The sequence below is a fragment of the Anarrhichthys ocellatus genome, unplaced genomic scaffold (assembly GCF_004355925.1).
Source record: "Anarrhichthys ocellatus isolate YVR2014 unplaced genomic scaffold, GSC_Weel_1.0 scaffold7, whole genome shotgun sequence".
NCBI lineage: Eukaryota > Metazoa > Chordata > Actinopteri > Perciformes > Anarhichadidae > Anarrhichthys > Anarrhichthys ocellatus.
Window position 1 is genome coordinate 6,459,783 of NW_022280037.1, and position 27,659 is coordinate 6,487,441.

Here is a 27,659-nt window from a genome sequence, read left to right on the forward strand (position 1 = left end):
GAGAGAATAAGTTACATTCCTCTTATTTAAATCTGTGATATCGCGTGTGAAAGTACTCTATGCATGTATGTTTCTATCATAATGTTCCGTCACTTCATCAAATAAAATTTAAAAATATTCAAATTGAAATAAACTTAAATATTATCCAATGAGCATTGCTGCAAATACATTTTAAATGTATTTTCACTTCCCTGCATGCAATATATTTGTAGGACGGTACTGATTTTTCAAATGCTGCACATCTTATTTCAGAGCAAAAAAAATTATTTCGATTACAGTTAATATGATTTTGCTCAATTTTCCAACACTTAAGTTAACGCAAATATTTAGGCTCCGTGTGCATTTGTCTGTGTTATTTGGTGTCATTATCATGCAGAACACTGATGCTGAGGTCTTCGTCTCTAATAAACAATTACAGATCAGGTTGGCATCTAATGTTTTTTAAGTTGTAACCATCTTTGTATTTGGCTCTTTCTTCCTCATCACTATCCCCGCCCCTCCTTTTTAGTTTTATTTCTCCCATATTGTTTCAATTACGCTCTTATCTGTGGGAGTATTTCTATTTCCATGAAAGGTGAACAAGTGCACAACAAATGCGGAGAGATTTTATTTATCAAAACCAAACAGACTTATGAAACAAGACAATACGAACAACCAATACGTATGTCTTCAGCCTACTCAAATGGACACACATAACTCAACCCCCACAGCGTGCACACACGTGCCGCAATCTCCATAAATTAGGACTGTCAGCGTGTGTGAGGGTGTAATAACTGACACCCGGTAATGAGCACGCCATTTTCAGCCAACCAGTGCAGAGGGAAGGGGTTGGGTGAGAAGTGTGGGGGTGGCAAAGGTCACAGGTCAGGGGTCACGGTCTCATTCTGCAGGGTTTTGGCTTTAGATGGCTGTGGCAACCCTAAATTGAGGGATGTGGTGACACAGGGGGACACGGGGGTACCCCAACAGGGAATTGGCGTGTGTCGCAGCCAGCTGGGGTGAAGATATTATATAAGGGAATATTCATGCTCATTTTAATTATCAGAAAGTAACTGCCACCAGTGTGACTTGGCAGATGGAAGACAGCTTGATCTATGTCCATGTTTGACCCTATGTGTGCCTGTGTGTTTGCGTGATAAGCCATATTGTACTCTTTTTGATAAGCTATTTTTATAGCTTAAGACATGTAAAATATATACCCTATACAGCGATTAGACAACGCAGCTCCCAAAATAAAAAAAGGAAAAGCTCAAGTGGATGTAAATGGCCACCATCATAGATTTTTTAAACTGCACTTGTTTATTTAAAAAAAACTTTAATACATCTCTTTGTTACCGTGTGGCACGGGTGAGTGTGCATGTACATGAAGACGTTATCAAATGAGGACAGACGGCTCGGCCATCTTAGCTGTGCGTTCGTGTTTTTGAGTCTATCGCTGTTCACTGACGCAGCATCAGCAGTCCACTCCATAAATACTGCATGGCTTCAAAAAATAGAGAGGATGGAGGGAACGAGGTAAGAGCAAGGAAAGGAGAGGAAAAGAGATGAGGAGGAAACAAAGAAGAGGGGAAAAGCCTCGGCTGTTAAGAAGAAGGGCAGCGGGGAGGGGAACGGAGGGAGAGATGGAAGAACGGGGAAAGTGTGGGGGGGGGGGGAGGGAGGAGAGAGTGACTAAGAGATAAAAGTGGAGTGAGTGGATGAGAGTGTGTTTGTGTGATGAGCGGATGGCCTCGGGGAGCGGTCGACTCACTGCGCTGCTCTGCGGATGTGCTGACGGGCTCCAGGCCGTTTGCTCACTCGCCCCTTCACTCTGCTCGCTGCAAAGAGGACAGGGGGGGGGGGGGGGGGGGGGGGGGGGGGGGGGGGGGGTATGAGGGAGGATGAGAGCGGGAAACTGGGAAAGAATGTGCAAAATGGATGGGGGAAAGAACTGAAAGGCGGAAGAGAAAAGAGGCATAAGAAATCCCAGAAAAAGAGAGAAGAGTAGCGGAGGTGACCTTATGTTTGAATAGGTTAAGGAGCAAAAAAGGATGGCAATGCAACTATGAGAGTAGCAGTAGAGTAACAAAGAGGGATGAGTTGACAGGTTGACAGGGTAAAGTACTGGCCAAATAAGATGCTTCTTTCCTCCGCTGGGATATAACGGGACAGGGGATACAGGGTGCGAAACAGGGCCTATGTTCCGTAACAAGTGTTCCGTAACAAGCAAACACACACACACACACACACAGTGTGTGTGTGTGTGTGTGTGTGTTTGCCTATCCGCATGTACGCACAAATGGAGAAAAGCTGTCTGTGAGTAGGCATAATGAGCACTTGTGCACAATGTGAAGTGAACAGTATGCTCGAGTATGGAAATGTGTGCGCAATTGATCTGCGGTGTGTGAAAGAACAGCAAGATGTGTTTGCGTCTCACCAGTGATCATTCGAAATACATCAAATCAAGTGTTCAAGTCCCTCGAGCCTCTGTTGCTCTCCGACATGAAGGTGTGACTTTGACTGTTTGGAGTTCATTTGTGCTCGAGTGTTTCCATGCACACACGTGTGAAGGTATGTTACTAAAGAGTTGCGGACATAAGAAACTTATAATATGGGAGCGTGTTGAATGGGGGGGGGGGAATCTTTATGCAACATCCCAGGGAAGCCAGCAGATTGAGACTAGTGTTGCTGAATATGGAAAGAGGGCACACAGCAAAGGCTGCTGGGAGTTTCTGATTGGCTGCTAATGTTGCTATCCAGGCTGGGATTGGTGGAGTTTACGCAGCCCAACATCACGTTGTTGGGACTAAACCCTTTTGAACTGAAGCAAAGCAGAGAGGCACAGATCTCAAAACACATACACACACGTATGTGCATACACACTTTCAGCTACACACCCACGCATTAAAAGGAAGTATTGCATGCAAGTGAATATGCATCTGTACATGATAATTCCACAAGCACTCCGACATAGAGTGCATCTATAAACCAGGATGGGCTGTGTTGATCGTGTTAGGAAAAACAGAATTCGTAATGTTCCTGGGCTCGTCTCCTTCTATGATGATCTCTAGTGAATCTGTGCAGTTTAAAGCAAAAAGGGCGAACTTCCTTAATTTCTCCATTCTCTTTTAAGCCAGACTCAAAGGTGGACAGAATAAATTGGAGCTTAAGCATGCGTGAAGGCACAGCCAGCGGGCCCCTTTCCACCACATTTGTCAAATCAGAGGAATTTCTGCTACACGTGAACCCAGACTCGGAAAAAGATGGACACGGAGGGGATTTACATTGAAGTCACGCACAAGGAGTAACACTCCTAGAAAAAGAAAAAGTATACTCGTATACCACTATACTTGTGGTTATTATGTCGCCTGGTCTTAACTGTAACAAAAAAAAAAAAATTGTTCATAGTCAGTAAGCTGCATGCTATTAAATAAAACATGAGATGAGACAAGGGAGTGAGTCAGGGGAAATGCATGACTACTCTTCTGGCCTCACTGCCTTCGCCCCGTGGCGTGTTGCCTCGACCTGTACCTTTGCCTGTAGTAAGACGTGTCTCTGCCTTTGGCGACAGTGAAAAGGAGAATCTCCTCTGATCGGGATGATGTGGTTCATGGATGAACCCCAATAGTTACTTCCGCTGCTGCCTCTTTTTTGTCTAGTTGATCAGGTGAAGTGGAATGTGAAGAACATATGAAAACATGCAGTTTTATGTGGTAGATGCACCAACATGGCCGGTGTCTGAGAAAACAACCATGACGGATGCAAAAGAACACGTTACTGAGTGTGCATGTGTGTGTGTGTGTGCCTGTATGAGCTTGTTTTAAGGCTGAAGGTCGGGCTTATGAATCCTTGATCCATCTCTTCCCAACTTGTCATGCCCCTCCCTACATTCAATATGAGTGAACAGAGTACCTCTTTGCCTGTCCTTTCTCTCTCTCGCTCACACACACATACACACACATACACACCATCCCTGTGCCCTCCTGGTGCATTAATGTTCTTACATCACCTCCTCCAGTGAGCAGAGAAAACAAGAGAGCAAGACATTCGAAGAGATGAAGTGATGAGAGATGGGGTTCTTGTCGCCGCTGGAAGGAAAGGTTGGGGGGGGGGGGGGTGGGGAGACGGGTGGGGAAGAGACGTGTGTCATTAAAGAGGAGAGAGGTGAGGAGTCCAGTGTTCAAATAGCTATTTGCAAAGATTCACCAGTTTCCATTGATTAACATCTTAAGGATTTCTGTCAAGGGATTAAAGCCGCCCAAGAAGCACATGCACAATAAGACAGAAATTCACAATATTCGAGCTAGAAAGGAACAAATTTAGTATCATAATCAGTCGGAAGCCCTTATGTGATGTGGATGACAAAAGGCTGGTTTACGTTCGATAAAGTACATGCCATGCACACAGACAGGGTTCATTTTGCAGTTAGGGCTTGAACATGCCCCACACTGGTGTGCCTCTCCATGGATGGCTGGATCTCAGACACATTAACACTGTCTGGCATTGACTTACACCCATGAGACCTCCCCCCCATCACACGCAGGCACACGTCTGGGCATCATCCTTCTGCTCTAATACACCCTGTGACCCTTGGGATGGGTCTTACTTGAGGGCGAAGTTTTGGGTTTGTGTGCACGTGCATGTTGCTACCTTGTGTAGGATCATGGCTTTCCCAAAAGCGCTTGAGCAGCTCCTCGAGGCCAACGTCTTCAGGGGAGAAGACCACCCTCACCACCTCGGCGTGACCCGTCAGACCTAAACACAAAACCTTCGTCATTAAAAATTGAAGTTGAATGAAATGTACACTCATTGCTTCCTCCTGAAAATGTTGAACATAACAATTGACTATCACCAAAATCTTTATGTCTGCATGTCTTGTCAAACCGGAAAAAATTGCATGTTGAAGATTGCAAAGCCGATATTTTCAGTAGCATTCGTTTGTGGTGTAGGTGACATTGAGTGCATGTGCCCGGGTAGGTTGAATCCGCACTTATGGCACAATGGGATAGTAATAGATAAGAAAGATAAAGAGAGGTGCAGATAGAGAGAGAAAGAGAAGGCACAGTATAGGTTAAGGCTTATGGTGAAAGTAGCCAAAAGCACACAGACACTCGCTCCTGTGTGCAGCTGCCAGGACCCCAAAGCTTCAACAAGCTGCCTGCAGGCATTTTCTAACTGGGGAAGGCTTTAGGTCTCACATGCAGGCGTATGGGCACAGACACACACACACACACACAGCAGAAAAGGTATACTCACACACCTCAACGACAATATATACCTTTGCTGAATGTAAATACAGAAGCGTTAGGATTGTATCAATAGCCATTCCCCACTCTCACACATTACACAGACACGCACGCACACACACACAGAGAGTATAACACACACACAAAGACATGCCCACACAGATAGATGCATCAGGTTCATTGCAGACAATAGGAGAAAGGCTGCCAAATTCATGCATATGGCCTGAGACCCACTTTCTGTCATGAAATGAACAAAGGATCATCTCATGCCAAATGAATATGGAAGACTTCACCTCTTGTAACAGTTACCTAATGCACACTTTTTAGTGGATGCTAGCAGTCTGTCATGAGTATTTGACAATATATAAGTCAGTGTTTGCTGGAGCCGTTCATCTTTTTTAATAATAAAAATGCCGACATGTAAAAAAAAGTCTACCTTTTTTACTAGGTACATTATGTCACAAACTGGCTCAAAGAATGTGGCGAGAAGGTTATCCACAAATGATCCAAAAGGAATTTATTACAACTAAGGTTAACACATATGAACAATAGGGGAGTGGAAGTCCACGATGTTAGCCTTAAAGTAATGCATAGATGCACGTGGACTGTGGAGGTGTTGAATGTGCAAAAACAAAGAGAGGAGGCTGTAGGGTGGACCTCAGCTGCAGGAAGGGAGAGGCAAGAGGAAGTGATGTGCCACGTATATATAGCCAAAGGCCCAGGTGAGCTGTCAACCAATTGTCTACTGAGGTTGGCAAGGACAGCCTTCACAATACACAGACTCACCATATGCATATATTCTGCTGTGGTTAAAGCCAACATTGATTTTGGTTGTAGGCTAGCAGTCATGCTGAAGGACAGTCAAGACCTGCTGGAAAAGAAAATAACACGCACTGTGATTTTCCACGCTTGTCCCATCTGAAGGGGGTGAAAGGCATGAAGAAGTGATGCCACTAAAGCTGCTAGAGATTCAATGTTTTGCTGAAGGACACTTCAGCAGGGTGAACAGCCTTCTGGGTCAGAATGGCCTCCCAAATCACCATGACATCCTGTTGCCCTTTTTTGTTTAATTATTCTCTGTTGTTGGATACGGTAGAACTGGATTTCATCAAAAGAATGAAATTTACCAGAAAAACGACAGCACTTGCCGCTTGTTTTAACATTTAAAATGACCTATGTTTAAGTTTTGCTTACAAAGCTCTTGTGGTTGTGAGAGTAGTTACTGTTCTCTCTAAGTAGGAGAGACAGAAGTAGCATGGTGTTGTTATATCTGTCTGTGGGGTCAACAAAACAGGTGACATTGACAAAAGGGTCTGCAGTCCACCGCAGTGGAAGAGTCCTCAGCAACCTATTTTGTCCATTAGGCATGATGATTGTTGGATATGCCACACTGACGAGCTTAAGCACAACAGGTAACAAAATCAACTCTTGATTCTATATTGCAAAAGCTGTGAATTAGTCGAGATAAAATATGCTGATTGGTAAAAACATCTCCTTCAATCCGTCTCTCAGCTGTCTCTGTTGTCTGTCCTCCCGAGACAAATTTGACTGCAACTCAACCTCTCCCATTTGTGTCCGTCAGACCATCCACCTATCTATCTGCCTGTCCTTCCATCCTTCCCTGGCTCTGCTGACAGTTCCATCAGCCCCTTCTTTCTGTCCGGCTGTCTGTCCGTCCAGCTGTCTGTCCTGCCCCGGCTGTGTTGACAGCTCCTCGGTCTCATGGCCTCGCAGTGTTCTGCTCCGTCATGGCCACTGGAGCGACGCCTGCACTCTCTCAGCCGATGGACAGGCAACCATTCTCTCTTCTGCTTCTTTCTCACATTTTCTTTCCCCTCAAAAGTTTATTTTACCCGTTTCCTCACTTGCTGCAGCTCTCAGTCTCTCTCTTTTTCTGTCATCCGCCTCCATCTCCATCCACGGTAGACTGAGAGAGAGAGACAGATAGGAAGCCCAAAGCGTCTCACCCCTCCTCCCCATGTCCCCCCTGCTGCACCTGCACCTAGACTCCATGCCTACATGTAATAATGCGCCCTCGGAAATGGAGGATCCCCAAACTAACAGTTCACGACTCCTGATACACAAGACGGTCACGCAGAATAAGAGCGAGCTAGACATCTTCCTCTGAATTACATATCGCCCTGTATGAATGTATTTGAATCTCACAATGATGGAAAACGAACAGAAACTAATTTGGACGTAGAGCCAAATATTTTGAAGGGCTTTTGATCGCAAATTCACCGAATTCAAGCTTGTTTCTCCAACATCATGTTCGCCATGGAAAAGAAGCCCGTTTATGGCGCTTCACACACAATAACCTCTGTTGGCAAAAAACGCCGCAGTACAGCACAGTACAGAGCCCAATCCTTACAAGTAGGTCATGGGGGGGATGGTGGGGGTGGGGGGGTGCAGCCCATCTGGAGCAGTGCATTCTGAGTAGTTGACTGCAGATGAATGGGAAGGCGGCGAGAGGATGAGCGCTGTACTTAAAACGCGACTCTGTATCTTTTTCCTTTGCAATTTTTGGTCTCTTGAACCCTGACTGATTTCACAGAGAAATGTCCTGCCAACCCACTTCCCCTCCTCACAGGGATGGAGCACGATCAGGTAACATATATCAAAGTGTTGAAGGGCGTGCATATGTGAAAATGTGCACATTCGCACACGAGGTGCCCGAGTGTATCACCTGAGCAGACCTCGTGGTAATTGGGGTTGGGTGTAAAGCCGCCGGCAAAGCCCACCTGTGTGGTGTAGACACCTGGAAGCCGCCAGAAAAGTCTCTCCGCTCCCCAGAAACAGCCTAAACCTGGACATAAAGACAGCATGCAAACACACACCAACAGCATTAGTGCTTCTTGTCTACCATACCATCCACACATTTGATCAAAATGTGTCAATGACTACAAATTGGTAACAGGATTCCATATTGGGTTCATTGTGATTACACAAATTGGGGATTATGCAGTCTTACCAAGCATGATGGTCTCCATGCCTTCTGGAAAAGGCTCCACAGTGGGATTCCCATTGGCTGCATGTTTGTCTGTAAAGTGAAATCCGTGTGAAATCAAATCTCGACACCGTATTTGAACAGCACAACTCACAGCATGTGTGTGCGGGGGCCCACTGGCGGCCTCGGCTAGGCCTCATAGGTCTGCACTTCGTTATAGGCTAACCCAGGCCAGCGGATCAAAGGCTTCTGTGCTGGAAGACAGTTAAGAGATTACACGGCTTTGACCGCCATTCTACCCCTGCTGTCCTCTCCTCAATGCCCACAATTAAGCACTATCACAGTTATTTCCTGATATGTCTCTTACTCTACTATACGCCTTCAAATGTGAGTGTATTAAGTGCTAGGCTTGGCACCAGTGGGTGTCCACAAAGCAAACCAATGACGACGCTTCAGGGGCACGTGCCTGCCTGACCTAACGAGCAGGGGACAGCCTCGCGTGTAGACCCGTTGCCCTCCTAATCTTCACCACGTTAAAAATACCCGATAAGTAAAACAAACTGGAGTGCTGAGAGATGGCAGGGGAGGGGGGGGCACTCTACTGCCAACTATGGTGCATGGAATTAAAGCGCTAAAAAGGAAGTGAGCGCGCGCGTGTGTGTGTGTGTGTGTGTGTAGCCCACAGATATGTGAGGAGGATTAGGGTTTAAGAAGACTGAGTTGACTTAGCGTGCAAATCTCCACTAAGCAAGGCTGGTTTGTACTGCAACTACTAATATTAGTCTCCAGATAAATAGGCCACAGGGTACACTAAGAGCTTAGGCACATACTTCCAATGGATGCTTGCTCCGAGTTCAATGTGTGAGTGCTCTCTGGCCGATGAGAGATGTGATGTGTGACATTGACCTGAATACCAACAATCTCTAATCTGTCATAATAGTTCATTTCCTAGAGAGGCCCGGGATGATCTATAACTGTTAAAACAGGCCAAAGACCAGATACCTGCAGTTTATTTCAGACTGAGTGATTACTGTGAAGCCAGATAGCACAGAAGCATTGAAAAGAGTGAAACGCCTTGACCTTAAAGATTAACAAGCATTTTGAAGAATACAGGAAGCAAAAGAAGCAGCACAGCACTTCAGCTGATAACACCTATCTTGGTGTGCCACCTTAAGGACACTTTTGGATATTAGACTAAACTCTTTGGTTTTCCTGTGCAGTACCAGATTGCAGAAGCATGAATGACTTCTAAAATGTCACAGAGGCCTGGGCTGCCTTCAGGCAGTCACTTCCTGCCCTCCTGTTGAGCGACAGTTCTGTCTTTCAGCACCAGGTTGTTTGACGCTGCCAGGTCATGTTCACAGGCACAGTCGGCTGCAATCAAAGTATATCTGTGTCAGTGAGTGTAGTGGCTACATATTCTCAGTCCACAAGGGTGACTTTAAGGTGGTAGGCGTACAGGAGAAATCTGCATCCTTCTTCTGTGAATTTGTTTAGTCTTCATCCTCTGCTCACTCTCACCCTCTTGTCCGGCATATTTTGGCCACAGAGACAAAAAGTACTGAAGTTGCCAAATGACGGAGAGAGAAAATGTGAGAGTGAGAGAGAGAGAGAGACAAGTGTGCGATAGAGGAGGAGGAGGAGTGGGAGGACGAGAGATCAGCCTGCCAAGACAATAAAAGGAGTAAATAGCCAGTGAGAAGCAACAGATGAGGGTAGCGGAGAGGCAGCGAAGGATTCTTTTGGCTCTCAGACCACCATGCCTTTGGGCGCTATATAAAAAGACCAAGCACTTCATCCAAGAGAGAACACAGAGAAAACAAACAAGCAAACAAATAAACAAACAAAAAAAAAGAGAGGTGAAAATGAAGACGGCCAAGAACACGCCGACACAGCACTGACCAGAGGAGCCAACTCCGATTGCCTGCCTGCCTGCCTGCCTGCCCCCCCTCCCCTCCCCCGCCCTCCCGTCTATCTCAGCCGCTCCTCATCTTCGCTTCACACCCTCACAACACCTTCCCATCATCCCTCACTCTCCACTTACAAACACGTGCACACCCTCCTGCACGCACGCACGCAAGCGCGCAATCAGCCGCACAATCCCTCGCACGCCGGCCTCTGCTGTGGGTATTTCTCCCATGGAGCAGCTGGCAGAGGTCCAGGTGGTGCCAGGCTGGCTCCTTTCACTCTGCTTAGCCCAGCATTCCCCCCTGCCCGCCCAGCGCCCACACCCCATTCTGCCAGAATTACCCCACCTAACAGAGAAAGAACTGGCTGAATACCCTCACTACGCTGCCTCACTACGCCAGCAAAAGAAAGAACAGAGGACGACAAAAAAACAAGCAGGGAGGGTGACTGACTGAGTTTACAAAAGAAGAAAAACAGGCTGAATATGGGGGAAGGATTCAGGAAAAGGATTTTTTTTCCCAACTTGGATGAGATATGGGCGTAATTTCTTTTGTGCGCCTTTGTTTTTGAGGATATCTGGAAAGCGCAGTGCAGGCTATACAGTACAGCGGGACTGAAGCGGAATACTTTGGTCAGCTTTTGATGCCTTTAGCTTGGTGGTTGTAGGTGGCAGGACCCGAACCAAAACATCGGACCCGACCGATCTGCTTGTATCATGGTTACCATCAGTCAAGGGCACAACAATCTGTTGCTTAGCGGATAACAACGTCCAGTTTGAACTGTTTCGGATTGGTATTTAGTCTTTGTTACCCTTCGACTCTACCCCTGGTCCTGTGTTTCTCACCCGCAAAACTGAAGTCCAAGCGCTGCTGCCCCCTCATGCAGAGACACGGGAGAGGTACTATCGCTGGATGCCAAAACTGGTGACGGAGAGGTCGATTTCCAGGCTGCTCTGTTTATTTCCTTCCAAAAATCCATTCTCTCTCTTTCCCTTTCCCCTCTCTCTCTTCCTCTTCCCTCCCTCTCGCTATTCCTCTTTCTAGCTTCACACAGGTTGGCAGAGAGTCAGGCACGAGTTGTCGGAGGAGGCTGAAGCTTTATACTGGTGCCAACTACCCTCTGCTGTATGGGAGCATGGGTAGGGGCGAGACAGAGTGGGGGCAAATGAGGGGAGGGGGGTGGGGGGAAGGAAAGAGGCAAGGCTGGTTAGAGGTGGTCGCTTTTTAAGAACAGTAAAAAGGTGAGTAAAACAAACGATTTAGCTGTGGCCTAAAAACAACCCAACTGTAATAAGAACTTACATACACTGATAGCTGTTCAGGGGGGTAAAACGGTCTCTGAGGAGCACAACTTTGAAGCCATCCATGCATCCATACGTACTGTATCCTAGCAACGGAAACAGTTGCTATGGAGAAGACTACCTACTATACCACTGGCTCCATTATCCCCTGCAAGCAAGATGGAGGCACATCCTGTTGGTGCCTGCACGGATATCTTTACTCAAACATCGATCTGACGAGGAAAGACAAGGATGGCATCCACCTGGTCAGCACGAATGAAAAAATGAATCTCGCTTTTTAACTGCTTAAAAGTAAAAGGGACATCATACTAAAAACAACCTTTTACGTGTCTGTTTGCAGAGATACCAGAGCAACATTTTCTATACCACTTATACTTTCCAGTGTCGCAGGGGGCCAGAGTCAATCCCAGCATGCAATGGGCAAGATGCAGGATACACTATTCAGGGTCTTCAATTTACCTTACTGACTGCGGTATGGAAGCGAAGCCGCTGAAGGAAACCAATGCAGACATGGGGTGAACATACACAATCCCAAAACAATCCACATTTTAGGTTGGGTAACAACGCAGGATGTTTTTGCACTAAACAGTACTTATCATTTAGCAACAGCGCTGTGCCAGCAGAGCACATCTCTATCTATTTATCTACTGATTGTATGCATAAGTAGCACACTTTCCAAATTTCCACATAGTTTTCTTCCCCTCTGAGCTTATTGCAAAAGCCCAAAAAACAAGGGCATCTTGAGACAGTAGAGATGGGAAAACAACAGAGAGATAATGCCAGATATATATCTTCACCATGAACCTGCTTTGAAGAGTTATAGTGAAGCACGTTACAGAGATTGATTTTGGTCAACTGACCTCCCCCATCCTGTTTGGAAGAAATATTGGCAGTCTATCCTGCACTGACTCAAAATAATAGCCACTGTGCCCCTACCATGGAGCAATCTGCCACTGGATCATTCTCGCCAAGGTCATAGAGTACATTATACAGCATGCAGCGAGGGAGGGAGCGCAAGGCATCGGGAAGTCTGAACAAGGAGCTTCTTTAAAGAGGCTGGAGGGGTAGAGGCAACTTTCAAAATGAGTGATCTTCATGTAGAGAGAGGACAAATGTGTGCACTCACACACAAGGCTGGGACCGCACAGGGCATATGTGGAGACAGTCCTTGCAATCCCTAAATTACTCATGCTTACTCCAACACACACACACACACACACACGAACAAGCCCACCTAAGCTGCCCCCCACGGTGTAAGGGGAGGAACAGATTTCTGCCATGCGGTGTCTCCGAGCTGCTTCGACAGACGGAGCAGGAACTTACGACGGGGCGGAGCCTTCATGCGCATAATGCCCAGATGGGCCCCTGGACGCTGCGGCACTGCTTCCTCCTATGCAATCACAGCCAGCTCCCACAATGCACTTTGTGGACGTCCTCAGTCCGAGCAGGTGAAAACAGGGGCCAAGGTTCGAATCGCACCATGTTTCGCCACGGCCCGGCTGACCCTAACTAGGACGATGAAAAGCAGAAATGACTCGGTGCTACATCGCAAGTACGGATCAAAACCAAGAAAATGGCAATCCAATCTTTCTTAAGACAACACTTTATAAACATTGAGCACCAGTGTATTTCTAAGAGTGCTGAGAACTGCTTTGGGCATACTTGAAAAGGTTAAGTATGCAGCTCTATTAAGTTCACATACCCATAACTTAATGGGAGAAATCGCTGTTCATAAAGGAAGTAAACTTTGATTATCATTCTGCCACTAAAGCTACAGTGTATATTCACTACTTAATCCAACGTCAGGTAATAACAGTACAGCACAACGAACATATTGAACGCAAACCCAAATATGTGCAGGCGGAGAGTTATAGCCCCTTTATGCCACACACACATTCAACATAGATGCAAATATTAAAATTGAATAAAACATACTTTGTAATGTTATTCCCAATATAAATGAATAACATAGGCCTACACATACACACAGACATTATGTAGGTTATGTGCAATGCTCAGTGTAATGAGTAGCCTCTTTCAAATACCTCCGTCTTAAATTAATAATCACAACTGAACATATTAACACCACTTAATGCAATTATTATATCCCTGAATAAAACAGGAGGCAATTTCCCCTGCCATTATCTTTTTACGTTAAGTCTTCTGAGGTCACTCGGCTGCGTTTATGACACGTGGACAGTTCACCAGCTGTCAGCTCGGGACAACTCCATCATTTTGGATACAACTTGTCACCGCGCGTTATTTACCTGCCACGACCATTTTCTCCTCCCTTCCTTTCAGAGCGCGGTCTCTGCTCGGCAGCTGAGTCTGATCTGCCATTGAGTCAGCGGCAGCGAGCGACACAGACACGAGAAGGAACCAAACAGTTTGTGTTTGTGGGAACAACTGTGAAAATGTCTTCCAGGATGCCGCCATCGGTTTTACGGCGGGGGGACGGGGGGGGGGAGAGAGAGAGAGAGAGAGAGAGAGGGAGGGAGGGGTGGAGAGACGGCGGCGAAAGCGCCACTGATATGAATATTCATCGTGCGTGGGCAACGTCGTGCGCTGCATATTAACTAATCAAGGGGTTAATATGACTTTGGCACAAAAGCCTACAGTGCACTGTGTGCGGGAACGAAATTAAATTGAAATAAATATCCACGCCGTTCCGCATGCAAATGAGCTCGCGCCAATTATGAGCTCTCGTTCGGTGGGAGGTGCTCCTGGTAGATGGGGTTGGAGTATGGCTGGATGTATGGATGGATGGATGGGTGGGTCTCGCTTTGTGGTTCATTTTACTTCAAGGAATGTGTGTGTAGGGTTAAACCTGAAGGGTAACCGCTGCATGAGTCCTCTGTTAATAGCCTACAAAATGGCTTAAGAGCCCTGCATGTGTTAAATTGTGAAAAAAATAGAGAGTGCTCAGTCTGCCTGTATATGATAGCTGCCACTCACTACTGACCATGCTTTTTTAAGAGCATCCGTTTGATGTATTATCCGTTTAAAACTATACCATATAAGTTATTTAAGCACATCTTAAAATATTCTTTTGGCTATATATACCATTCAATGTAGCCTGCATTTGTCTTTTGTAACTTAAACCTGAACCGTATGTAGCTACACCTGTATGGTGTGGTATGATGAAAGAGCGTAAAAGGCACATTTATTATGTTTGTAGAGATGTTCTGCTCTTTACTAATCCTTTTCAGGTTGGTTGTGTCGTATCCGTTGACAAATGCCAAAGTCATACAACTTTAATAACATGATATGTTTCCCTTTGAGTGAGCTGGTCAGTCAATATGTTCAATTACAGTAAGGCATACCAACCGCATTGAGGTAAAAAACAAATCACAACACTTTGCTGTAAAAGTGTAAAAAAAAGTCCAAAGTCTTCAAAAAAGTCGGAATGTTGATGATGTGCCTCAGTCATCAAAAGCAAGATATGCTCCACATTCTGTTATAGATGGAACCAGACCAGTAATGTGAACGTCACAAGGGCAATTATTTACGCGTGGGAACATCTTGTGCATGCTTTGAACCAGCCAATTTACCAGTAACAAAGAGTCCAGGGCATTGTTCCTATATATCCTGCAAGCCAGAATAAAAATCACACCCTGCTGCAATACCCCCTTTCCCCCTCTCTCTTCCTCTCTCTTCTCCTTTCTCGCTCACTTATCTGCTGGGGGAATGAAGCTCAATCACCTGCGGAGGAGCTGAGGGCGGCACAGGGGACTTTGCAATGCAAATGCCAGGTAATTACCCGAAAGCTAGGAGAGTGGAAGCACACAGATGAAAATAGAGCAGGCACAGAGAGAGAGAGAGAGAGAGAGAGAGAGAGAGAGAGAGAGAGAGAGATGAACCGAACACTGGGTTCACATGCCTGTTGATGCAGGATGATTGGGGTGTTTTGGGGATGTGTGGGGATGTAGGAAGTGGAAAGGGGAAAGGGGAGGAGGGGACAAAAAGGTGATGAGAGACACAGGGATGGATGGGAACCACGGTGTGCGTAATAATTTCCTCCCTGTGCGTGCATCTGTGAATGCATATGTGAGTTCCTTTAACAAATTAATACATTTAGTATTTCCCCCATGTCTCTGCGGTGTGCTGTGATTAAGGACTTTTAATTCAGAAGAATATCTGCACTGAATAAAGTCGTCTTTTTGCATGAGTGCGGTAGCAGTTTGAGTAGAAGTGTGTGTGTGTGTGTGTGTGTGTGTACACTCGCATGCATAAGTGATTGCGTCTGGGTGATCGTGCGCATGTAGGCATGTGAGTATATGAGCTTGTGGGCACCATTGTCTGCATGCTTTCTAATGGGCCCTGGTGTATGTGTGTGTATGTGGTGGGTGATTGCATATGTTTGTGTGTATGTGTGTGTGTGTGTGTGTGTGTGTGTGTGGTTTGTGTGCTGCACCAGAGGATTTAGTGAGTATGCCAGCTTGCAGCTGTTTGATTGTCAGTGAGTGAGAGCGAAGAGATGTGCAGATGTGAGTGAGTATCAAAGAGATTATGAAATGACCTGGAATTAAACACCGCAGTGGATTTTAACCGGGTATCGTGGCACGTTAAGCCCTCTGTGTGATTGAAGGATGGTCAGAAAGCTGTATGTTCATGTTGGTTTAGACAGTTAACTGCAATTTCATTTAATAAGCCCAAATGATTGTTTGCAATTCAAAACAGGACTCGAGCGTTTGTTTGTTTGTGGAAGATATTACAAAGCAATAGTGTGACTCACATGCGGTTTGCACCGTGACTCAATAGCTGCCTCTGATTAACATCTGAACAAAACAGGAGCCAGCCAACCAGAAAACTGTTTTGGCGATTTAGTGTAATTGTGGCTTTGCTAAAGTCTCACTTCGCCTAATTAGAATAATAAATCATGCCGCCTCGTTGTTTTCAAAGGGCCCTCCATCGTCTCGCCGAAGCAGGTGGGATTGTGGGATGGTGTGAAAAAAACAAAGGGTTTGATTGCTCGGCTGAAGCTCCAGTCAGTTAAAAGCAACGCGGCGCACTCTGGGGATTCATATTCAAAACTGAGCCGTATCAATTCATAGACCTGAGTAGGAAAAGCCAACTTGACAAATTTTGATTCATATGCTGGCCCATGCTTGACTTCACTTGACATAAATCACTTGGCTCATTGGAAAATGGAGAGAGGAGATGGGGAGGGGGGGGGGGGGTGCACGGGGGGGGCGGGGGGGGGGGGGTTGTTTGGCATGGAAGGCTGAGAGGGGATTGCATGGTGGTGCCGCTCCAAGATGGTTGTTGTGTCTCTCAGTTGCTTTCCACAAGGGAAGGAAATGCACATTCTGTGTAGGCCATCAGGATGAGCTTCAATGGCCAACTGTGAACGCATACGAGGAATTTGACTCAGGTATGTTGTTGCTCTCAAGGTACATGCATACTGTATATTAAACAACACCACAGTGACATTTGTAAACTGTAATACAGAAGTGTAGTGGTTCTGAGAACGTATATGACAGTGTAGGGTATGTTATACCAGGGGACATGCAATATAACATTCTCTCTCTAATTTCAATGAACTTTGTTTACACAAAGTACAAAATCAATAGCAATAACCTTGATTGTCCCTCCTAAGACCAAATAAATCATCAAATATTCACTCACATCTTAGAAGCTACTGATCGGCCTTTTTGCTTCAAAACTGACTTCTAGACCAAGTGATTATTTAAATAGTTGCAGATTTATTTTCCGTCGATCAGGTAATCGATTAATCCTTTAAGCTCTAGAAGCCTCAATTTCTTTCTTATCTTATAATCACAGAAGCTTATAGTGGCAGCAAAACAGAAAATATTGCATTTATTCATAGATATTCTCAGCCATGACAGTTTACTATATATTGTGTTCTTTCAACCAACGAAGTGCATCTGTTTCTCAACCATTTCCTGTTCAGCAGTGATTACAAACATTAGGCACTCCTGTTTCGATGGCCATTTCTTTTTGTGTCTTCCTGTCATTTGACGAGTAGATACTCGGGTGGGATGCACTTCCACTTCTGAAGAGACAGTCTGCTAATTGTTAGTGTAGCAGCACATTGTTTTCTCTAAGTATTGGATTTGCTATTTCAGTGGTTCAAATAATTAGTGATTTTTGTTCATTGTACAATGTTTGCAGTGTAAGGGGTGCTTAGGTTGTACATCTGGAGAGCTCCTGCTTTAAACAGTATTGCAGGTTGTTAAGGACTAGATTTGAAGTTTAATAGAAGCTCTGCTAGGCATGGTTTTTTTGGGACTCTTTCTCACGAACCCTCGCCTGCACTCTTCCGACTTTATTATATTGGATCTCTGTTTGATGTTTGTACCTTCAATAAAATTTAATAAACTTGTTGAGTCGTGCTCTTCGGCTCAATATACAGTTGCGTTGTTGGGAAAATTACACAATTTTTGTATTACCCAGTTTTGTCTAATTTAGTCAAATATCAGACGCATTTTCTTCAGAACTATTTGCTTTCATACCAATCATTTTCTCCAGAAGTTCTGAAGACGTTGTAAACATAAATACCAGGCAGAGGAAGAATAATTTAACAGCTTTATATGCTGTTGGGTATAGTTTACCTACTGCGGTATGTGATTAAATGTGATTGTTTTCCGTGTAAAATCTCTCTGACTCTTCTCTATTGTCCTTCAAAATCATCATCATGACTCATTTGCACATTAGTTGTTGCATTTATATCATAGGTTGCCCGATGCAGGTACAAGTAGCGGGAGAGGAAAGATACAGATGAACACAAAGAAAACAAGAGGTGATTAGAGCGAGCTAAGTGCAGCTATGTAACACCAGTCCACTTCCTCTCCCTCTCGCTCTGCCGCTCCAGCCGTGCTAAGAGTGGCTGGGCTAAGCCACTCTTGCCCTACATACAGCCTAAACAGCAGATTACTGACTGTCCCTCTAATCCCATGCACCAGGGCATGTGCCACTGTCACCATGCACCAACCACCCAATCACCCTGCAGCCACCGTCACAGTGCCGGCTGTTCTGCTATAGCTGTGCAATGCCCCCACCCCGATTCCCTAACATTGTCCCTGTTTCTGATTCTTTGGTCGGTCACTTTGGATTTGGGGTTTTATTTCTATCCGAATAAAGCACGCTGAAAGCCGAGTTACCGAAATACTTCTTTCGTCTCGCATCTCTTTCTCCCTCTGTCTGTCTCTCTCTCTCTCTCTCTCTCTCTGTCTTCCCTAGTGACACCCTGTCCTGTCCTCATCCTACCAGTGACCCCCACCCTCTCACAGTTTCAACCTCCTCATGACCACCTGGCATGGGACAGCTTCCTCAGTCCCTCAGCCTCACCTAAACCACCAGGCCTGAGATTAGGGTTAATCTGGACCTGGTGTCATCCTGTATCTATCCACCGCCCCCACAGCCCCATTCTTTCCTCCCTCCCTCCCTCCTCTTTACCAAAGAGGCTTTGGTTTAAAATCCTTTATTGTGAACCCCCCGCTCCCCTTGCAGTGTCTTTCTGCCTGCTGCCAACTGCAACTTTTCCTCCCGCACCACATCCTCAGCCAATCCTTAAACAGATACTGGTAGAACCTGTCCCCAAGCTATGTTGGTTAAGAGATGTGAGAAAAGGATTTCTGCATTGTCTTTCTCTTTAGAATAAATTTGGAATTAGGCAGGCACAGGCACTATGCTAAAATGAAATGCTTGCTTGTATGTGTGTGCACATGAGCATGCTGTAATACATGACGATACTTACAAAGTGTTCATACTGTATGAGGACTTGCCATAATGGTGTGCATGCAATGGTGTGATGTGTGCATTTTCATGCAAGTTTTTAAAAATCAACCTTGACTCCGCTGTCCCAATCACCCAACCACCCCGAGAGCATATAGCCGGCTCTCCCGCTAGTTTCACCCTGAGGGCAGACTAAAGGCACTGAGGCACGAGTTGGATGAAGAGACTCCACAATGGTGCGGAGAGCAAAGATGCATAGAGAATGAAGACAAAAAGGGGAAAAGACAGAGTGCCGAAGCCCCTTTTCATTTTTTTTGTCTCCAGAAATAAATGGCAGATTCTCCCTCAAGCAAAGTCTCCTTTCTTGAGTTGAAAAGCCAGCAAAAAGCACTTGGCAGACAGAAACTGGTAGAATGGAGAGAGTGAGAGGTAGAGAGGCACAAGAGATGTAGGCCAGCAATAAAGTGTCTTATCGTAAGGGGCAGAGAGGGAGAGAGAGAGAGAGAGAGAGAGACCCTTGAGCGTAAGAACCTGCATGAGTTGCGTGCTTTAATGAGAAAACGGCATGGAGGATCCGTTGAAATGATCACAAGATGCTGAGCTTATGATGTTAATGTTAAACTCCTCGCACAATCATAGTCAGCCAATTTGTTGAACACTATTTAATTTGTTCCGATTACACAGATAGTCTGTTCACTTATTAAAAAGTCTGAGTACATGTAACATAATGATTATTTATAGGGTTCACTCATCAAATCCCAGCCAGCCGAAGGTTCCTCATGCCTTCTACACTCACACACACACACACACACACACACACACACACACACACACACACACCACATGAACACAAACAAAAATGCTGGTAATATGAACTTGATGACATTATCGTTTATGTGGCAGACCTTAATGCATAGAGGTAGGACGGGATGCTAAAGATCTTCTAACTGGATTAGGAATATGGAATCACAGAAGCAAAAAGAACAGCGAGATGCAGGGATGACTGGTAGAGCGAGAGTGACTGATTAAAGGCGGGAAAGCGACAGAACATGCTGAGAAAGGAAAAAAGTCGGAGAGTCAGGGGCGAAACAAAAGATGTTCAACGTGATTGTGCAAGAGTGCGAAATGTCCACAGAGAGCAAGAGAGAGAGAGCGAGCGATGTAGTTAATGGATGTAAATTAATTGCTGTCATGTGGATTCTGATCCCAATAAATCAGGGTCAGTGTGGTCTCCGGTGCCCTCACATGCATGGTTGTGAAAAGGCAGGAGGGAGCCTCGATCTGCCCGACACACACTCACACACATATGTGTGTAAGTATACACACATACTGTTATTCCAATGTGAATGTCATACAGTAAATATGAGAACTGGGACGATCCTTGTGCCTTTTTTGATATCGGATGGAACTTTGTGCATGAATATGTGCAAATGTAATGTATCTGCTACATTCTGAAATCAAATCAAATCTTTTGAACCCCAAAAAAAGTTGTTTCATACATGAAATGATGTAAATAAAAATAAATGAAACAGCAATATAAAACAAATTCACCGCGGCACTCCACTAACACCGCCATATAATCTGTGTGATCACATGTGATGTTTTGGATGCAGCGTACCACGCCATAACATCGCCTTCATCATGAGGAGCTTTTTAAAAATGCACCTCAAGTCCAAACATAACAGTGGATGCCAATTAGTGCAGAGCTAACTTGGTTATAAATGCAATGTGGTCCAATGAATTAGCCATGCTTGTTTCTGAAAATTACCACTGCTCTTTCTGCTTAACTAGGCTGCAAAATTGATTTACCTTATTTCCCCAGTCTATGACCATCACAAAGATATCCTGTTATTACGAGGGCCGTAAGTATTGTTGTATGTGTTAATCTCAAAATATGTGAAGCATGTATTTTAATTACAAATCATACAAGGGCAATTAAAAAAAACAAAAGGCTTTAAAAAAAATGATTAAAAGAAGCTGCCACGCTGCAACACCAAATCGTATGTTCGGGGTAAAAGAAACAGTCAATTCTGATGTGAACGTTTTCCATATTTTTTGAAGCACATTTAAGTCATTACACTTTACAGTATAGTATGCCCCATATTATATACACAATGTTTTCTTTGATACTGTTTGCCCCAAAGCAAATCACTCATGTTTAAACAATAATATCTGAACATGACAGAAATGGTGCAAAATGGGAAGTAGGTCACATCGCAATTTATTTGACAAAAAGGGATGGGGGTGGGGAACTGGGGCATGGTGTATGCAGCGGCAGCAGCAAAGGGAAGGTTTTTGGGAACGCAGATCAGATAGTGCGTGTGTGTGTGTGTGTGTGTGTGTGTGTGTGTGTGTGTGTGTGTGTGTGTGAGAGAGAGAGTGGGTGCTTAGATTCGACCTGAAAGTAAAGTTACAAGCTCATTCAAGAACTGCTTGGTCAGTGACGAATTACAAAAAAACAATGTATTTTTGCTGACACATGATCATATAAGCTACACCTATATTTTTGGGGTATTTAGTAAATATTACAAACTATACACAGAGACACACACTCATCAGAGGCTCCATTGCTCACTTTAATGAAATTGAAACTGATATTGCAGCCACTGTGGACTGTATCAGCACATCTGACACAGAGAGCATAACAGCATTGATCAGCTGTCAATGAACAGCCCAGCTGGCCCCAACCTCTGACACCACTAGACACACACACACAGACACACACACTGTTGAGCTGTGTGTATCACCGCTGATATTTACAGAGTAAATACCCAACATCCACATAACCATTACTGTAAATACAGGTATTCCCCTGCACAGACATCCGCGCACTCGTAAGCTCTCTGGCTTCCTCCTGATCCTGTTTAAATCCCGCCATCACTGAAAATCACAGCTGTATGATATGCAAGTGCACAAAGGCCACGCATCTCTGTATTCTCCACTGAGCTACGGCGCTAAATGCTATATTTCATCTGGCTATACCGTTATACACACAGTGCTGATGCAGAGACTCCTTCATTTGTCTTCAGGTTCACCTACCGCGAGGCCAGAATGTGTGTGTCATTGCTGAGAACTCTGGTAATGTTATGTTTGGGGTAAAAAAAAAAACAACAACAAAAAAACTTTCAATAAAAATGCTAAGTAGTATTTTACATATAAAATAACCTGATGATATGTTGTGAATGGCAAATTCTAAGAACAAAAAAAAGCACCTCTCCCAGAAAAAAAACATTTTCTGGGAGATTTTGACTGAGTTGAGATTTGACTGATGCAAAAATAAAATTTATACTGACTAGTTTCACTGACATATAGGGGACATCTCTGTGTGTGACACTTATTAATTCTGCTATAAACACTTCTGCAACATTTTAATGTGGAAGTTCCTCAAACAAAGAAGGAAAAACAAATTTACTTTCCTTGTTTTATTTGAAAATAATTAAAATAATAATAATTAAAAAAAATAGAACACCGGTCATCAACATTTGTGTATTTCATAAGCCACCCAAATAATTACTGTATACACGAAAACAAATCACTGCATGGGGCATTAGGTTTATGTGGCCCTATTTACATATTGAAAGACTATACTCTATATACTTTCATCACAATCTCGACAATCTGCGCAGACTGCACTGAGGATCTGTAAAGCCACATTAACACATCAGAGAGGCTCTGGAGCACCAGTCTTTTCTAATGACTCGATAATCCGACCCAAATGCTGCCTGCTTGCTAATCTCTCCACCAGATTACCGAACTAGGGACGAGCACTGTCTATTTGTCTCGTCCTGTCTCTCTGCCTGTCTGTCTCTCCCGGCTTGTGTCTTTGTATAACTTGCTTGCATCTTTCCCTTGTTTTTCTCTGTATGATAAAAAGAAAAAAAATCTTTGCTTGCCTCTCTGTGATCGTCCGAGCTGTCTGCTAGGAGGGTTGCATCCCCGTTCGCCCCCTCTCATCCTCACATGTACGCGCTTATTAAAATGGAGAACGGGGTAGCAGGACATCAAAACGCAGTAACAACTCTCCTTCCTCTTTTCATGCTAACATGTGCGAGGACTAAACATAACTAAACCCAAACATATAAACATATACAGGATAAAATGCATACAATTCATGCCATGTAATTTATGCCCATAAATAATAAGTGTTCTGTCTTCTCCAAGAAATAGACAAAAAAAAATTGAAAGAGTGGACAAGTGTATTCCTCAAAAACAGATAAAGGAAAAGGGAATTAACTGTCTTTCCATTCAAACTGCCTTCACTCACATTCTCTCTTAAAATCCATCTCTCTATCCCTCAGAAAAGGAAGGCCAAGCTGTCTTTATTGTTCCACCCCTGAGCGCTGCTGCAATGTTATTGTGCATTTCATGTAAACAAATCTAAACTAATGTCATATTTGTCATACATCAACCATGTCCGATTCTATATATTTACTATAAAACACTGCCGCTGTTTTTTTGCCTGCGAGGCCGAACAAAATGTCTCTTTGATTTAACAGAAATCACTCTATGTCTGCCTCTGTGTGTGTGCGTGTGTGTGTGTGTGTGTGTGTGTGTGTGTGTGTGTGTGTGTGCATCTGTGGCATCTTGGCATGTATGCATGATTTTGTGTTTGTGTGTGTTTGGAATAAGCCGCATCTCTGTCTTATATACTGTAGCTCAAACTGCTGTTGACAGTCTGCAAAAACTTTTGACATTTAACTTTTCACAAAATAACACTTGAGGCAACTAATACTAAGTGAAAGTGTCTCTGAATTATCCTGCTCTACCTGTGCAGTTTTGTCAGATTTGGTGAGAGACGAGAGACAGATCGTATATATATTCCCCCAAAAATAATATATCAAATTCTAGGACATTTTATCCCATCGAGGTATGTAATTCTGCATGATATTGAAATAGATATTTTACACTTTTTTACTAAAATGGAGATCAAAGGGTGTGAAGTAAACGTGTGTCAAATTGCTACTGGGCAGACATGCAGCCGTTACACCTGCATGGTTTTGGTAAAGACAGAAAAAATATCATACAACCAGCAGCGTCTGAACCACACGACTCAAACTTCCAACATTGCTGCACTATTACAGATAAACTGAACATAATAAAATGATCACAATCAGTCTGTATAGTACACGCAAAAAAACCAGAGCGATACTAGATTATTTGACATTACTGAAAAAAATAGTAATCACCTCAACAGCTGGTATGTTTGCTAAAATATGCTTTGAGTGTTCATGTTCATAAAACCATTGCTGCACTAATTTTCAAGCACATAAATGTATTCGAAATATTCATTTGTGAAATGTCATTGCCCCAACTCCTACATGGAGGAGTGAAGATGTAATATGGAAGCACTGTGGCATACGGTAGGTCGAAACAGTTCTAGAAACAAATGGTAAAACTAAGACTGACAGGCAATATAAGCAAAAGAAATGTGGAATACAGTGGGATCAGTCAAAGCATGAACACATAAGAAATACCCTCATACAGAATGGATCTCTTCCTGCATAGATATGACAGTTGGAGGTGTCGACACATTTCAAAATAATGAGAAAGGTTAGGAGCGGGGATATAGGGACGAGCTAATTGGTGAAGTGAGGCATGAGACGGGAAAGAGCAATGGAGGGCTAGAGGGAGCGAGAGAGAGAAAAGGATTGGTGAAAAAATAAAAAAAGGTGATTTATGCCCCAGTGGACTCAGCGCCGTTTGTGAACGAGAGTGTGTGCATGTGTGTGTTTGAGTGTGTATAAGAGGGGATGAGAGAAGAAGAGGAGGGGGTGTTTCTGCGGCTGTCCATTTCCCGGGATCAGCTGATGGCCGCGGATGATGGAGCGGAGAGGGGTCAAAGGTCAAAGCCTTGCATTGTCAGCCTGGCCCCGCTCTCCCGTGGGTCTCCCTCCCTATCTCAACTCCCTCCTCCACCCCCCCCCCCCCCCGTCTCCTGCACATTTACATACATTTATCAGCACCGTGCGTCGCCGTGGCTCGCCGAGCGAGAGGATGCGCCGCATGCATTACTGCCCGGCTACCCCTGCAATCTGCGCCGCTGCAGCTCGTGCATTCACTGCAAAGCCGTATTTGTATTTCATATGGCGGAACCGGTGCATGACACATATGTGCATCTGAATAAAATGTGCATGTGTCACACATGCGAACACATTTGTGTGTCTACATGCACATCTGTGTGTGTGTGTGTGTGTGTGTGTGTGTGTGTGCAGGACAAGACAGGGCCTCCCATCCCCCCCAGTTTTAGGCCTACCCTCCTCACCCCTTATCCCCCCTCCCATTCCCACCACCCCCCACACTCACCTCCCCCACTTTGCCTGTGTAATCCCTGCCAGCTGGCCCCGTTGGCTAATCCCTCTGCACTGATCAGCTGGGCCACGCATCCAGTACGGGACAGGACAGGGACAGGGGCAGATAGGGGCGGGACGCTCCGTGTGTGTGTGTGTGTGTGTGTGTGTGTGTGTCTCTGCATGTGCATGTGCGTGCGAGGTGGGGGGTGGTGTCGACCAGAAAGCATAAATTGAAGCCCGAGCCTTCGCCTGGGCGCAGTGTGTCTGTGTGTGAGCCAGTTGCCTGTTCCTCCTCATCCGTCCATCCCTTATCTCCTGTCCTTCTCCTCCTTCTCCCTTGGATCCTTATACATATATACCTTCATGGCTTATATATGTATATTTTATATCTTGGGCTTTTTTTTGTCTTCGTTTTTGGTTTTGTCTTGTGCAGATCCAAATGGATTTTTCGAATGGTGGTGACTGGGTAGAATTTAGCTGAGTTTTTATTTTTCCTGCTACCCTCTCTCCTCTTTCCCCTGACTGCATGCGTTGACACCTGCCTGCTTCCCATCCCTTCAGCCCCCTTGTCCGCCATCCCACCAACCCCTGCGTGCCTGCTCCCCTACTCTTCCCATCCACCAAGGACCTTCACAGGATGGAGCTGCGCAGCAGTCACAGCTACAACTACAGCAACAATAACAACAAAACCAGGACCAAGGACCCGAAGGAGGAAATACTCTGCAGCTCCTCTGCTATTTTTTGCCTTGTCTTTAGAGAGGAAGGATGTCTTTGATCTGACAAAACCCTATTCTGTCTGTGCTACATAGTCTTAATTCTAGAGGCAAATATAGACGGGAATTGAGCACAGTGGTCAAGAGTTTAAAAAGAAAGGGATTTTGAATGTAACATGCAGTTTTTTTCTGGATGTAAGAGTCTTGTGTAGTGGAAAAGAAGCTAAATTCCTCCTTTTTTTGCTTTTTGCTATACATCAATATTTACTCTTTGCTTAATTATTATATAGTATAGTTATTAATCAGAGGAGGAAGACTGTTGTTATTTAGAGCTTGTTTTCCAGTCCGTACATAGTTACATGCGCAGAGTGCACATAGAGAGAGCGAGAGAGAGAGAGAACAGTAGAGAAGAGATGGAGAGTAGGTGGGAGGGAGAGAGGGAGGGCAAGGGGGGAGATAACGACACAGCTTTACCAACTGTAATGAAGAACTGCTTGGTCTTATTAAACCGTACCAAGCTCTTAACCAGGAACAGCGGAGGCAGTGCAATGGTGAGGATAAAGCATAGCGACGCATCGCAGTGTGTGCTCATAAGAATCTAGTCGTCATCCTTTGTTTTGCTCTGAGGGGAAGATGGTCTGCAGGAATGGTAGCAATCAGGTAGCTGGGCTGCTGCTCTCTTTATGGTGCAACAAAGGTAGCTTTGCACTCTCGCTGTCTCACTCCCTGTCTCTCTGTGCTTCTCCCTCTCTCTGTGGTGCTTTTTTTAATGATGTTGTGTATGTATACAGAAAATGCCTTAATGGTGCGAATGCTGCTTTGATGATCACTAGATGTATATGTTTTTTTTGTATTTCATTGCTGGAAATCCTTTCTTGCACATCCACAAGCGCATGCATGCATTTACACACTCCGGGCTGTTCAGTCTGAGGAATCACAATGTCATTGGTTTGTATCATATGTGGGGGTTTTTTTTTCTACTGTATTGTCTGTATAGAAAACCTGTTTTCATTGCTAAGGGAGAAAGCATGCTGGTGTGGGATTAGCATGCAATGTACTTTGACGTGTGAAAGGACCGCATAGCCGCCTTTTGGCTCACAGGGAGGAGAGATCACAGGTGAGGCGAGAGGAACAAGAAAGTCAAACAGGGATGGATCGACAAAGTACAACATCGGGATGTACTTTTTAAGATTGAGAAAGTGACAGCGTTCGGCAAATAGCGTTCACGTTGAAAATTGCTGTAGAAGGTGAACGCAAAGGAGGGAAGGTGCTGCTAAAAGCTCGGTAAGTGGCAGAGGAGAACAGGATATGAGGAGGAACTGAGAACCTTTTGGGAAGTTTGGGCTTGAGCTCTTTGTGTTCACAGTGGACCTTGATTTAATTTCAATACAATTAAGGCACGCGGTGAATGCCAAGAGAGAAGCCACAGTCTTCGCTCACCTGAGAAACCAGCACACGGCCGCTACAGGACAGGAGAGCGGCTCTGATAACGACACAGATGGATGTCCGCTACAATGCTACGAGATTACCAAGCAGCGACATTAAACAGTCACAGAGAAGCAAGGAGGCAAAGAGGTT

At 44.8% G+C, this 27,659-nt stretch overlaps 1 protein-coding gene across 1 annotated transcript in view; it reads right to left on the bottom strand.

Annotated features, from left to right (window-relative positions):
• msrab (methionine sulfoxide reductase Ab) overlaps positions 1–14,018 on the bottom strand; it is a 30,060-nt gene extending 16,042 nt beyond the window's left edge. The window contains exons 1-4 of the mRNA XM_031846984.1: positions 13,648–14,018; positions 8,197–8,265; positions 7,912–8,031; positions 4,630–4,734 (exon numbers count right to left, since the gene is read on the bottom strand). Of these exons, the coding sequence (XP_031702844.1) occupies positions 4,630–4,734; positions 7,912–8,031; positions 8,197–8,265; positions 13,648–13,951 (598 nt within the window). The 5' untranslated portion in view covers positions 13,952–14,018. The remainder of the gene's footprint in view (positions 1–4,629; positions 4,735–7,911; positions 8,032–8,196; positions 8,266–13,647) is intronic.
• Between the last annotated feature and the right edge of the window lie 13,641 nt (positions 14,019–27,659).